Below are 14,980 nucleotides of genomic sequence, written 5' to 3'. Positions count from 1 at the left end.
ATGACTCCAATTACAATCAATAGGAATGATTAATTTTTTAAAAAAACTCAATTCTAAGTTAAAATTTAAGCCCTTTGGAATGACAGTTTCCAAGTGGAAAATCCACTTGGACTCCAATTGTAATAAAGTATTTTTGAGATCCAATCTGTTATATGGGTGAGGTTTGAAAACTTGGAGGATCCTGGTGTCATTCTGGGTCAGGATGACACCAGCACTCCACACTTCAGCATTGGTGACCACACGCTTGAGGTGGTAGATGATTTTGTCTCCCAAGACAGCCAACCAACAACTGAATTATAAACCCTTGCTTTTGAAACATGCAATACCTTCCCTGGATATAATACCCTGGGTTAGTACCATTTTCTTCCAAATATAAAAATATGTTCATAGGATGTGTTAACAACCAACCCAGTGTCAGATGTTTGTCCTCAGTAAAATTAAAAGCAGAAATGACCTTTTTTTGTCAGTTTTTTAGTATCTTGTGCATTTGGTAAGACTTGGCTGCCTGTTTGTCAGTCCTGGGGAATTTTCTGCGCTCGTGCGCTTCTGCCTTTGAGTGGGAGGATATTGTTTGTTCAGCTTAGTTTTGTGGAATCATATAGTGGCAAAGGTCCCCGAAAGTCCCTCTGACAGTGTTGGATATTCTTGATAGGTGGGCGCCCAGGCTTGTGGCTCCCAGAAGGAAGGATTCTCAGAAGGTAAGATTCTTCACCCACTTTATGCCAAGGACTTTATCCATGGCTGCCTCATGCCCAGATTCTCATTCAAGTATGTCCTCTATTCTTTGCTATTCACCACTGCAATCCTAGTGAGAATGGGGCCACCATCACACCATGCATTTTATCTCACTACGACACCACTTTAAATAGTCATGGCTATCCCCAAATAATTATAGGTGCTGTAGTTTGTTAAACGTGCTGAGTATTGCTAGGAAACCCTTATTCCTCTCACAGAGCTATGATTTCCAGAATTCCTTGGGCATTATTTGTGGGAAGCCATGACTCTTTGAAGTGGCACCATAGCCAAATAAAGCAAATGGGAATTCTACACAATGCAGCAAGAGGCTAGCTTGATCCATTACAGGTCAGTGCTCCTGGACACAAAGCCACACCCACAACTTCAGTTTCACAGCAGTTTGGGCCAAAAATCACTTCTGCTCCAATTAGGGCCTGCATGGAGGATGTAGCCAACATAGAAATATTCAGCTTGTCAATAACCTACTGTGGTGCTATGATGCAAGAGTCACATCCATTGTTCTGCCCTCTTTTGCCTCTGGCCCTGCCGGTAACTGGCATGTCGGCCCCAAAAGCTTGCCCAAGAGGTAACACAGTCCTCGGGATGAACAGGATGAATGCAGCTGCAAGATGAATGCAGCTGCAAGAGAAGTGACAGGGCATGACATCAGATCTTCTCACACACTACTGATTCTGCTGTGACTTTTGGAGCCATACCCTTCGGTTTCTTAAAAAATAATGATGAAAGAGTCCAGAGTAAAAATCTGTCCCAAGAAGAATACTAGGTAGAGTGAAAGCCTTCAGTCAGTCGCCATCACCTTTGTGGTCATCCACACTCTGTCCAAACTGAGTTACGTCACATGCCTCCATTTGTATCCCACAAATCATCAGTAAGACAGTAAAGTTGTTGCATTGCTCCCTGTTTAACTGGTCAAGGATAGACTTCTGCTTGTCACACCTGTTTGTTGTGTGTGAGATTACTCAACCAAATAAGCTTTTCAATACATTTTAAAAACACTATTCTTTTCAAAGAATATCAAGCTGATCTAGGGAACTAGATAAGAAATACAATAAGAAACAAAATAGACACATTTACATGTGAGCTATATACTATGATGCTTCCATAACTCCAAGGACTTCAATGGAGGATCAGCTTTGTATATTGAGTCCTCAAGGCTTTAAAATGAATGGGGAAATCTGAAGGCAGGGGAGCTACTATGAGAACACGGGGGATTATTATTTTTAAACTTTGCTTTATTTATATGGTGACTTTAATTCACATTGCTTCTCAAAACTGAAAGTAAGCAGAAGACTGCTATTGGCATTCTCTTTAGTTAAGCTGGCACCAGAAAGATCTATATGATGTCAAGGAAAGGGGACAAATCCAAAGTTTGTGTTGTTCTTTCCCTCTGCTTCTCCAGAGTTCCATCATTTACCAATGGCTGGAGGAACCCATATAAGAATATTATTGGAGGGAGGTGGAAATATGACCTCCAAATGCCCACAGGAAGTGGGCTCTTAGGACTTAGAGCAGCAATATCAAATTGGTTTGTGAAACTTGGGATCCTGCCGTTGTGTGGACCTGCCCAAAATTTACAAGTGCAGCTTTTTGTGTAGTGGTAGTGGGTAATTCTGACTTTCATTCAGTAGTTCCCCAGTACACCCTGTCTTGTCTCTCTCTATAATGCTCTGTTTGGTGCCCAGCAAAGTGTTTCATCGCAAAAAGTATCAAGGTGTGTCTTTGGCTTTCCCCCTGGAGCAATAATGATGTTGTCAAGCATTTCAAGACCTGCCCAAAGGTTTTGGGTGGAGGAACACACTTGGTTAAGCAGCATCTTCAGTGCTCTGATCTGAGGAAGTCAGAGACTCCTCCAAAGCCTGGGTGAAAGAACATCTACGCAGTGTCTTTTTACAGGCACTGTCACAAGGGGTGGGGGGGGAGGGCACAGCCACCTGGAGTGTTATCGTCCCTTTCTTGGACCTAAGAGACAACAGATGCAATGGATTGGCTAACTTACAGAGCAGCTGCTGTGCTGTTCATTTTAACGGTAAGAATGGATTTTAAGAGAATTGTTTTCAAACCCAGTGTTACTTTTCAAGTTCTTGTGCTGACGATGCTGGTAACTCTCTGTGCTTTGGTTATTCCTGCATTGTAAATCGGAAGTGAAGACTGGGGAAGGGGGGAGGAAGACTTTTGTTACAATTCTGTATTAACTTGCTAGAGAGTAAATCCCATAGAAATTGACCGAGTTTACTTCTGAGCAAACGATCATGGGATTGCCCAGTAACAAAACCACCCATTTTCTCTAAATATAATTAAATCCATTTATTTAGATGTTTAATATCTAAAACAGAGAGCCAGATACTACTGGGAGAGGGCTTGCTGCACATTGTAATCAATGGACATGTTAGTCAAGGGTCTAGTTCAAGTATGACTTAGTTGAAAGCCACTCTATATAACGAGCAATCCCTTGTTATCTGTTTTTGCTAGTATGCTTTCTAGCAAAAAAGTGGAAACCTTGGGACAAACTCTTTCAATCTTTATCCAGGCATATATTGTTTTTCCTGTACTGCATGAAGATTGTATAGTTTGCTGTTTATTATTGGGATTTGATGCTCAAATCCCTCGGAGTTAGATTTCTCCAGTCTGTCACTGAAAACCTGCTTCTAGATACATGTGCAAACAGGAAAATTCGTCAGCATGGTACTTCTTTATGTAAGAGCTTTGGGCTGCATTTGTTTTTCTTATACACGGGAAAGTGCTATCTGTGGAAGAAACGACATTTAGGCACGTTGAAGCAATCAAATGTTGAGAGATTGTAGAGACAGAACTTGGTGGCCTTGGAGGCCTTGCTGGATAGTCCATATTGTCATGTAACTCCATTTATCGTAATTTGCATTGCTTTTTCTTGCACTTAGAATGGTTGCAAGCAGGGGGGGGGTTTCAGCTGGAACTTGCTGGAACTCAGTTCCGGCACCTCTCAGATGGCCACCATTGCCATTCTAAGTGAATGGTGGAGGTGTTCATGAAGAGTTGTGGCACAAAAATGGCACCAGTTGCAAGTGACCTTATAATCTTAAGAATGCTACAGAATTCTTTGCAATCTGTTCTCAAATAGGATTTCTTCAGACCAAATGTAAATTTGCACATTCCCCCACCACTATCTTTTCCTACCGGTAATGTATCAAATTTTTCTAAGATGATGTGGCAGAGCGAAACTCTGCTGTTCATTGCTCAAAGGAAAGAAGCAATGCCCAATTAACAATTTCACACTTGATAAATCAGAACTAATCAATGAAGTCAGCTGCCAAGTAAATAACTTAAGAGTTGGCAAAAAGCAAAGCAATGAATCAATACCTACATGTTTGGTGCAAGATTCAGGTCTCTTCAAAGCCTGGAATGTTGCTTGCTCTTAGAAATTAGACTGGGCCATTGATACATCTTTTTCATTATTATCTGTAGACCAAGACCCAATAATTAAATAGCATGTATTTCTTAAGGCTGGGGTTTAAGTACAGAGATTTATATGTTAGGTGTGCCTTCTGACATTTATTTGGGAAGAGTTGTCTCTTTTAGCATATGAAACAGGTCTGTTTTTAGCCGTCTTTTGACAAAACTGAGAAAATGTCTATAAACACAGGTGTCGTCTGTAGAGGCCTTCATCCAAATAACTGTGCAACTACTCCAATGAACCCAATGGGGTGTGGGTCTTTTAAAGTGAATGGGGTTTTCCTTTGAAGTTTGTAACTTTGCATTGCCTGGGTGTGGAGGGGAGAAAGGCCAGTAATCTTACAGGCATTTCCCAAGCTCTTCGGCATATCCAAATCTTTGTTTGAGAGCATGATCACTGAGGGGACTTCACAGGCAGAAGTAAGAGAAATCTCTTCATAATGTGGAGTTTCCCAAACCACAGAATCTCTCTCTCTCTCTCTCTCTCTCTCTCTCTCTCTCACACACACACACACACACACACACACACACACACACACAATGTCTATTATGATATGCATGTGAACCAGTGCTAATATTCTAGATAACAGAAGAACAGAAAAAAATCTAAAGTTAAAACTAGCAATTTTATTTTGAAACAAATGTTCTGGTCTGGGAGGGGGTCAGTACATATTTCCCCATCTGATCTGAATTTTCAACACCTGCTTGATCCAAAGAGTACTCACTGCAAAATACTGATTTTTCTGTTTGGGCTGTGTTCATAGTACTTGTACAGGCTTGCTTCATGAAGGCAGTGCATTTTTTCTTTACCACCTGCCTGATGAAAACTAGTTTATGCCATCTCCACTTGGCCAATTCTCTTGTTCATTGTTTCACCCAGACACCTTCATTTTCCCTTCCAATTATTAAAATAAAAAGCTAGATTACTTGTATGTATTTTTAATGGAGTGTCACAGCAAACTTGAGAGGACTAAGTAATCTTATCCAGGATGAGGCATTGCACACAGGTTTGTGATGACAATCCAGTACAGTGGTACCTCGGGTTACATACACTTCAGGTTACATATGCTTCAGGTTACAGACTCTGCTGACCCAGAAATAGTGCTTCAGGTTAAGAACTTTGCTTCAGGATGAGAACAGAAATCGTGCTTTGACAGTGCAGCAGCAGCAGGAGGCCCCATTAGCAAAAGTTGTGCTTCAGGTTAAGAACAGTTTCAGATTAAGAACGGATCTCCGGAACGAATTAAGTACTTAACCTGAGGTACCACTGTATTAGGAGTTCAGCATGTTTAAGCCTTTTGAAAGATAGCCTGGATGTTGACCTGAATGGCTACAGTCTAGTGCATGCTCAGAGCTCAGTTACAAGATCACTTGGCACATGGGTGGTGTGTCATGCACCAAAAAAAAAATGGGTTATTTAATGATGCCACCACAAACCTTCCTATTGTGAGCTGAACTTCTAGAATGTGATCAGAGGCCAATTTGTTTAAGGACTCAATTATCCTTAGGGACCCTGCATATTCCCTATACTGCAGCCCAAGAAAAGTACAATTTATCTATTAAGCAATAATATAGATTCTTCCCATTCACTCTGAATAAAAGTCATCCTAAGTTTCCAAAGCTGACTATTTGCTACATCCATTAGCTCAAAGGGATGGTGCTGGCTTTCTACATAATTAGAAACAAGTGTCACATATATGGACTTGTTACCTAAACTTGGAAGAAAAACAAATTTGAAAATTGTTGGCAAATTTATTTCTGGAATTCAGGATTTGGCCCATGATTCTGCAGGTATCCTTGAAATACAATTACCTTTCTTAATTAAAAAAACAAAACAAAGAAGCTATTAACATTCATGAATGCAATGACTTAGCTTGGATTTAAACATCAACTTTTTTAAAAAGAAACATTACTTGAAGACAGATACCAGGTACCTAGATATTTAGGCCTGAATCATGAATGCAATTACATGGATACACATCCTGTTTGAGTTGTTGATTTCTGTGGGATTTCTAACCATATAATGGTGTTTAGGCTTGGAGACGCCATCTGCCAGGATTTCGACTGCAAAGTTACAGAACTTTGGAAATAAATGTAATAAAAGGAAAGATCTAATCTTCTTCAGTGGGAGTTTGGCGCAGGAATAAAATGCATAGTCCAAAATGCTGACACAACTGCACACTACAATGGCACAAAGATGACTAATAGTATAATGCGCTTGAATACTCAGCCCTGTTCACAGCAATACCCTGCCTGACTTCAAAGAGACAGGCTCAACTCCTAAAAAGAACAGCACTGGGAAAGAGAACAGATCAGGAATTAAGGGCATGTTCAGTCACTTGGATTCAAGTAGGTGGAGCAGGGAGTATGCCATAATTGCATATAATATTGTCTTGGCACTGATAGTAGTTAATTAATTCATGTTTGTAAATGGCTTTGAAGTAGAAGTTGTGGAGCAGCATATTAAAGAAATGGAACTCTGAAGCTGATCTCTTTTGCAGTCTTGCAAATCTGAAATAACTACTCAGACTTTGGGAATCTGGGTTCAAACATTTAAAACATTCAATTTTTTTTCCCAATTCATCCCTTTAACAACACATGGACTAATACATGTTTACTTGGAAGTAAGTCATTCTGAGTCAACTGGGGTTACTCCCAATTAAGCGTGTTTAGGATTTCTGCTTCAAGCATCGGAAGATCAATAACTTCAGAAATCCTGTCTGAACAGTGGAATAAATCACTATACTAGAGAGAGTTGAACAACACCCACAAAGGAATGCACATGCTGATTTAACTTCCATCCACTGAAATGCATGGGAAACTTTTAGAGGCAGGCAGGAATCTGCATGCATCTTGGAAACTCTTGACTGTATTAATGAGTGCTGGTTTCTAGAGTGACCATTTTCCTTTCTCACAATCCACATGAGCATCTTGAATTTACCACTGTCCTTGTTGGCATGAGAAATTTTGCATCAAAGCAAATGCAGCAAAAGACTTATTTCTTGGCCTGGTGCACATAATTTAATATGCCACAATAAATCACCCCCCACATTGAGTAAAAATATCAAATATTAAGTTCAGATCAAGGAACATTTCTCCCACACCATGCTGCTGTATATTGCAACCAACTATGCCCTTGACTGATGGCTCACTAATGACCTTTGGTGCATTGGTGAATGTTGTGCTAGGATTGGGGAGACCAGGACTCAAATTCTCAAAGAGCCATGAAGTTTACTGGGTGATTTGGGGCCAGCCAGTATATATCTTACCTTAACCTACCTTGCAGGGTTGTGAGTATAAAATGGAGGGAGAACCATGTTGACTGTCTTCAGCTCCTTGGGGGAAGGTGGGATATACACATAAAAATTAAATATTAGTAATTACATACATACAATCATTCATCCCTCAATGTTGAGAGACCTACAGTGGTCATAAGTAAAAAGAGAAGGTAGTTCCACTACATGGATAATGTTCCTGAGAAGTTTTGGGGGTTTTTTAATATATACATTCTTCTCCTTTTCAGAAGCAGAACTGGCAGCAAACAATCTTCTTCACTTTTTGCAAAAGAAGAAATAAATACATATATGTTTCCCCAAATTAGTTCTTAGCTAAGATAGCAAAAATAATGCATACTCATGAGTTGCAGTTAGTGTGTCTCTGTTGAAAATGGGCAAAAATACCATTAGCAAGATCTCCTATGCAAACCGCACCAAAATCCATGAAAACATTATGATGCTTTTATATGTTGCTTCAATGCCTCTCAGAGGAATTTGTGCAGAAAAAGTTCTCAGTGGATTGTTCTCTTCATTATATGAATTATCCCAGTCCAGTGTCTTTTTACTATAAACTTGCAGTGATGTAACTGTAATTCATAGATTTAAGAATGGCAACATTGGCTATATTATAGACAGTCTTAAAGCTATGTGCTAGTTCCATTGAGAATATTTCCATTAGAAAGTAACACTCAACAGGTCTAGTAAGAATGTTTCATTCCAAGAGACACATACTGTATGGATGGGGTAAATCATGTGAGTCTCTAACAGCAGTTGTAGCAATTCTAACGATGACTTCAGACAACTCCTACACTTGTACAGGAAAACCAATGAATGTCTAACAGGGGGCATATCTGTGGAATGGATTATTTGGAATGCACTTTGATGTGCATCAGATCTGTGAAGTCCATGATTATTTGGCATTCATTTGCACTGCACTTAAGGCCTTTTCACTATTTCAGTCCACAGTAGCCTAAGGGAAAAGTCAACCCTACTTGACATCCTTTTGTCTGCTTGCCACCACCACACTCTGAATTTAACTCTGAACATATTGCAGAAAATTACTACATATGTAGGCTTTTAAGAACCAGTTGTAGCCTTAGGGAAGTGGGAAGTAGTATTGGTACAAGATCTTCCAGCTCCCAATACCATTTCTTACTTCCCTAAGGCTGTACATGGTTCTCTAAACACCTACATATGTGGCATTTTCCCCTCTAATATTTATTTTTATTGACGATTTTAAGTGGTATAAAAATGTTGTTAAATAAACAGATAGTAAAGTATATCATAAGTTTGTCATGACAACTGAGCTAAGAAAGATCACCATCCATTTTGGAAATAAGAAGTGCTAAATAAGTTAGCAGTCATAGCAAGCATTTGTGTTGCCTGGACCACAGAAGAAGAAAAGTGGAGGTGCAAATTAGAATTTTCTCATGGGATGGTGAGGCAAAACCACATGCTGAATTTTAATAGGTTAATGCTTACCCATCTTTATAGGTGGAGTAGATCTGCCTTTGTTCTTTGAGGTAATAAACTGTCTGAGTGTCAGTAGTCTTCTTTTGTGCTCTGTTCATTCAAATATTTGGAGAAAGTAGTTAGTACAGACTCAAAAGGGGCTTCCTCTTAGCCTTCCTATGAAGTAGTCATTGATACCATCTGTTGGACTACAGCCCTCCTGGACTGTCTAATTCTTGGCACTCACTCATAGCCGAGTAAGATTGTCTTCCATAAACACGGTTTTAACAGTGAGTCCGTAAGTCACTGTGGAGGCCAATTCTGGATCCAAACGTCCTTACACAGTGGGGACATTGGTTTCTGGGCAGGAGTTGATCATGGTGTGGATTTGCAAAGCGTGCCTTCCTCTTAGCACGTTTCTCCCTTGCGCCCTAAGTTCGAGGCCTCTGCAGACTTCATCCGCCTTCACAGCCGTTGTAACATACCGCTTGTTATCATCCGCCTGTTCTGCCATTGAGGACTTCTTGGGTCATTCTTTCTCTAGCTCCTTCCCTTTGACCTTACTTCCTTGGGTGACCTTGCTGGGAGTGTGAGATTCCTGACGGCTTCGCTCACAAGGGTCATAGGAACATGCAAGCCGCAACAAGGTGATGATCCAGCGGGTGGGTCCTGGACTGTACCACTTAAGAGTTACCGTATTTGGATAATTATTCTCCTTGGGTTGCTTGCAGGTTTCCTGCCCCTTAGTGTTCCCCTCCCCAAAAGTCTTCTGTAGTTCTGCAAATCTTGGGTTTCTCGTAAGCCTGTTGCTAATTACCTCTTGTGGGGTGGTGGGTCTGTTTTGGCGACATAAGCAATGGCACCTGAACATCAGAAATAGAATGAACCTGCAACAGCAACATTTTGCAGTGCTGTATATTTTGGTGTTCATGATTAGATCCAGTCACCCATGCTCTTCTCTGTGATACTACATTCCATTTCCACCCCACCCACCCCAACAGTCAGTCAGGATTCTGTGGCCAGGCCATAATTGAATAAGCTCAGTCTTATTCATTAGTTTGATTTGGGGAATTCCCTTGGACTTTCCCTTCTGAAGATTGCTCTTTATAATTCTGCATACAAAACTCGCCTCTTGCAAGTGGATATTGACACTTTGGCTACAGAAGGACTGATACTTATATCTCTAATTTGGAAAGAGATCCTTAACTCCTCCCCTCAATCTTTTTCAACTCAGACTTGCTAACATATCATAAATAATAATAATAATAATAATAATAATAATAATAATAATAATAATAATAATTTATACCCCGCTCATCCGGCTGGGTTTCCCCAGCCACTCTGTGAAGCTTCCAACAAAATTTTAAAAATACAATACAACATCAGACATTAAAAACTTCCCTAAACAGGGCTGCCTTCAGATGTCTTCTAAAAGTCAGATAGTTGTTTATTATTAGTCAAATTGTATGCCCCCCACCTCAGCCCACATATTATAAATCAGCCTTCTCCAAGTGATGCTTTCCAGCTGTTTTGTACTACCGCTCCCATCAACCTCAGCCAGGCTCATAGGAGCCAACTCCAAGGGGGTGAGGTCCCCTAGTAAAATATTTGAGCCCCCCCCCCCAAGTTGATGGCCATTGCCATTCAAATGGTGTGTGTGCTGAGCCTTGTGATTGATTATGTGGGGCAGGGTTTACCTGGACCCACCAATATTTTATTCAAGTTGGCACCCCTGGCCAGAGTGATGGAAGCTGAATGCACCATCTTGAGGATGATTGTTGGAAAATTACCATCCATACAGATGCTCAGATGACTGTGTTTCTCATAAAGCTAACCTGTCTTTTATGTAACCTGTAAAACAGAGTTTTATTTGACTCTCATTCATATATATTTTAAAAGACGTCTACTGTTGCTAGTTTGCTGTGAAATTTACATTGGGTTCCCCCCATCATCATCTACATTTGTCCTTTTTTCTTTTGCTCCTCAAGTTCCCAATCTTTTTAACCTGCTAAAAGCAGTCTAAGTAAATTGATGATGGTGGGAACTTTGGGGCAAATCTGCCTGCCCACGTGCACTCAAATAGAGGAATTCAACATGGTGCTATGTTGATCATTCTGTCAGGGCAAACATATTGCTTTGCCAAACAGAACAATCCTCTCCTAAACATGCTGTTCTGGGGTTTTGCCTGACACCACCCATGTCAAATTTGGAGGTGCAGGAAACAAACAGGGAGATGAGGGGAGAAGCCCCTTATGCAAGTGGAAGTCCAAGACTCAGTGAATCTTGCCCAAAAGAATTTGATCTAAATTTAATTAAAGTTAATAGAAAAGACAGGAATCCGAAGTATTCTATATAGACAACCAGATGCTTCACTCTGAACATCTGTTCATGCTTTGTTGGAGAGTGCTCCCAAAAGTCTTCCACATTTGAGATGTGACTTGTCAGTCAGGAAGAAAGTAGAACCTCTAAAGCGAGGGTGGGCTTTTCATTCCAAAAGCCACATCCCCTTGTGGAAAACCTTGTGGAGGGCACATGCAAGATCCAAAGTGTTGGGGGTAGAGGGGAACAGTGATGGTGATTCTTACTTTTGCATCAGAGGCTACATTCCAGCCACACCTAAGGCAGGGGTTTCTATAAGCAAATAACTCCATTCAGGCAAGGAAGTGGCATTTTCACAGTGCAAGGGCCTGTTCCAGCCAGGTTAAAACATTCAAGGAGGGTGTGGAACAGCACTAGTGAGGGGTGTGGCCTGTGGAGGGGTTGTCTAGGGAGAGTCCTCAGGGTCAGAAAGAAGGACCTCCTGAGCTTGAAGTTCTCCACCATTTCTCTAAAGTTTTGTTATGTGCAATGCCAGCATGTCGTCCTTTGGCTTTGGGGCAAAGTTATAACTGAAGGTCAGTAAGAGAATGAGCTGAACAGTTGTCTGAAGACGGGTGATAAAAAGGCTGTGTGTTTCTACTAGTTCACTCAGCAAGCATTCCCTCCAATACAATCTGATACCCCCCAGAACAATGGCTTGCGTTTAAAGAGGAGGAAGCAGCTGTCTGAACACGTGTGAAGAACACACAGGGGTTGCTAACCTTTTTGGACCCGTGGCCACATTTGAAAGCTGGGGAAACTGTTGTTGGCCACCGAAACCTCACTGCAACAAAGCACCCCCACAACCTATTCTATTCATTACAGAGTGTCATCAATATGCAGATGACACCCCAACTCTGTTCCAACTGAGTCAAGAGAGGCAGGTGAGGTGTTAAACCAGTGCTTGGAGGCAGTGATGGGTTACCTGTGGACCAATAAACTGCAGCTGAATCCTGAAAAGAGAGAAGTGTTATGTGTCCCAAGTCCTCTGGAAGGAGCAGATCCATATTCTGGGAGCGCTCCTTTATTCAACACTGTCACTGGAGTCTCAGGCGGCCTCGGTGGGTGAAGGGTGACTTATCAATTGGAATTGTTGTTGTTGAGTAGGGGACCCTGTGGGTGCCCAGGATGGTGTGTGCAAAAAAAAGTTCACTAATGAAATTCTTGGAGTTGACTTACTTTTATTTTTGTTAGTAGATTAAGACATGGATGACTGAAATTTCTATGGTCACATGAGCATGATCTCATTTTCATCTAATGTTTGCATTCTGTAAAAATCTCTGGTGTGAATATAAAGATACAGTATCTGTTTGCACAGTGTAGTGCTTTTAAATATGCAGCCAACATGAGGACAGGCCCTAAAAAAATCTGCTTGTAATCTGATGCGTATATTACAATAGAGATTTAGAGATTTCACTGACTTGCATTTCACATTCATGAATAAAATGAGAAATTGTTCTTGTTTTGGCTATTCATTATACAGATGCTTGCAAATTCATATTTACATATTGCATTCCCTAGTAGTGAGAGGTGCATGAAATCCATTGGTTTAATTGAAGAGGTGGCCGTAATGTGAAGGAAAATATACAGGAGAGGGAATGGACCTGTGCAAGGACACTGTGGAATCAGATTCTTACTTTTTAATCTGTATACATTTTAGCAATATGAAGGCTGAGGATGCAGACTTTGAAAGGCATAGATGAGATGGGTTTCTATGAGCTCTATAAGTGGGGGAAATTAAGGTGAGCATTGCGCTGACTGTTCTTTCTTGTTCCACTTCTAGGTATCCTTGGAGTTCAGCACTGCTGCTTTTCATGTTCAGGTAATTTAATCACCACAGTGTTACTAGCAGCACAACCATATGCTTGTCTAGTTAGACAATGAGACTTCGGCTCAATGAGACTTACTCCCAGGTATCTGGGAGTAGGGGCTTTTTAGTACAGTGGGACTTCTGAGGGTTTTGTTTGTTTTTCAAAGCATAGGATCACTATGTAAAGCAGCTATTTGCTGGTGCATCCTACAACTCTATTACATATGAACCAAAGACTTGCAGACGAAACACCCTATTTTGAACCATTACATGAAATTCAGCCCTCCTCCAGCTCTTCTTACCCACCATACACATCCTTTCCTGGACATGGGCCTTATTTCCACATGTTCCTCCTGTCTCCTTCAGAACCCTGACCCTGAGTCACCCACTTTTCCATCAAACCACATTCAATATTCAGAACAACTGGTCCTCATGGTGTTCATTTAGTCCTTTTAATGCTTATACGCTGTTTATTCAAGGTGAAAGAATGGGATGAAAAAGGCATGGAGAGATGGAAAAGCCACCACAGGCAGAAACGAGAATGGATTAAATTTGCTGCAGCCTGTAGAGAAGGGGAAGATAATTCAAAGAGGAATCCAATTGCAAGGGTAAGTTCCAAGCAAATCAGAAGAGTTCAAGACTTGTAAATTACTAAGCAACACTTGTAGATTACCAAGCAAACAAGGCAGAGATCCTCCCATGTACTGACTAAGTAGCAAAGTCCACTGGGCTTAAATAAATGACTCCACAGTTTCAGTGTGCGAAACTTACAGCAAAGATCTGATAAAGGTTGATAATGAGGAAAAACTTAAAGTACCAACAACTGTTTTTTTACAGTCTGGGAGATATTTTTGGAAAGTGTGGTGTCTAACTCACACACACTCTCTTTAAAATAAAGGTTAGTTGTGTGACTATGACTAAGGGTGCATGGGCATAGCCAGGATTTTTGTTTGGGGGCAGGCTTTTGTTAGGGGGGCAGATTTGTATTGTTTTTTTATTGATTGGGGGGACAGCTGCCCCCCCGCCCCCATTTGCTAGGATGGGAGTCAATTACTGTGTTACGTAGTGTAGGCCTACTTTAATACATTCATTTCAATAGATCTATTCTGAGTAAAACTTAGTTGAATTGCTACCGTAATGTTTTGTAACAAGACACAGTGCTGGAATCTTCTTCTTCAAGGTTGAGTCCGGGGTGGTGGTGGTAATAATAACTAAAAGTGTATCTCAACAACTATGCCCTAAAAATAAGATCAGCATCTCTGACCTCCCCCCCCCCCGCCCACAAAAAAAGCTCAAGAAATCCAACCTCTCCTTTAAAAAGCTCAGCAACTCTTCCCCCCCCCCCCCAATGACAATGGGTAGATCACTGCCAGTTGTTTTATACTGGGAGTAGATTGCAGTCTTTAGGGAGTTGGATGGGCCTACAATAAATGATACACCGGCTAACAACCTGAAGTTGCAGCTGCTGACAGGAGAAGCCCCTCCAGAGAGTTCCACTCCTGCAGTGCAAGGAGCAGAGGAAACTCTTGTCTGTTCCTCCATCCCCCTACAACTCATTGTGCCCCTTCAATTTGCCCTGGAGGCTTGGGGGACATAATCAAAATTAGTGCTACCTCCCCATCCTCTCCTCTCATGCACTTATATCCTGGTTTCACATTTAGATGAATAGACCAGGATGAAACCACTGTTTGCATTTTGGAGAGAGCGGGAAACCATGGTTTAAAGAAACAACAATCAAAATGTCATAGCTGGCGTGTGAGGAGAAAGGGGGATTGGAAAGATGGGGATGACACTGCCGGAATGACACTTGCTCCTAGGTTAATAAACCATGGTTTATTAAGCCAAGGTCTGCATCTAAACCAGCACCAAAGTATGCCAGCTGCATGAAACAAGTAGCAAA

At 41.1% G+C, this 14,980-nt stretch overlaps 1 protein-coding gene across 1 annotated transcript in view; it reads left to right on the top strand.

Moving 5' to 3' along the window:
- Nucleotides 1–2,588: 2,588 nt before the first annotated feature.
- LOC309374808 (uncharacterized protein) overlaps nt 2,589–14,980 on the top strand; it is a 74,043-nt gene continuing 61,651 nt past the window's right edge. The window contains exons 1-3 of the mRNA XM_081919988.1: nt 2,589–2,782; nt 13,054–13,092; nt 13,560–13,688. Coding sequence (XP_081776114.1) covers nt 2,735–2,782; nt 13,054–13,092; nt 13,560–13,688 — 216 coding nt within the window. The 5' untranslated portion in view covers nt 2,589–2,734. The remainder of the gene's footprint in view (nt 2,783–13,053; nt 13,093–13,559; nt 13,689–14,980) is intronic.

The sequence above is a fragment of the Podarcis melisellensis genome (assembly GCF_964234715.1).
Source record: "Podarcis melisellensis genome assembly, chromosome: 7".
NCBI classification, from domain to species: Eukaryota; Metazoa; Chordata; class Lepidosauria; order Squamata; family Lacertidae; genus Podarcis; species Podarcis melisellensis.
Note: the sequence above shows the minus strand (reverse complement) of the source record. Positions and strands in the feature narration are given on the sequence as shown.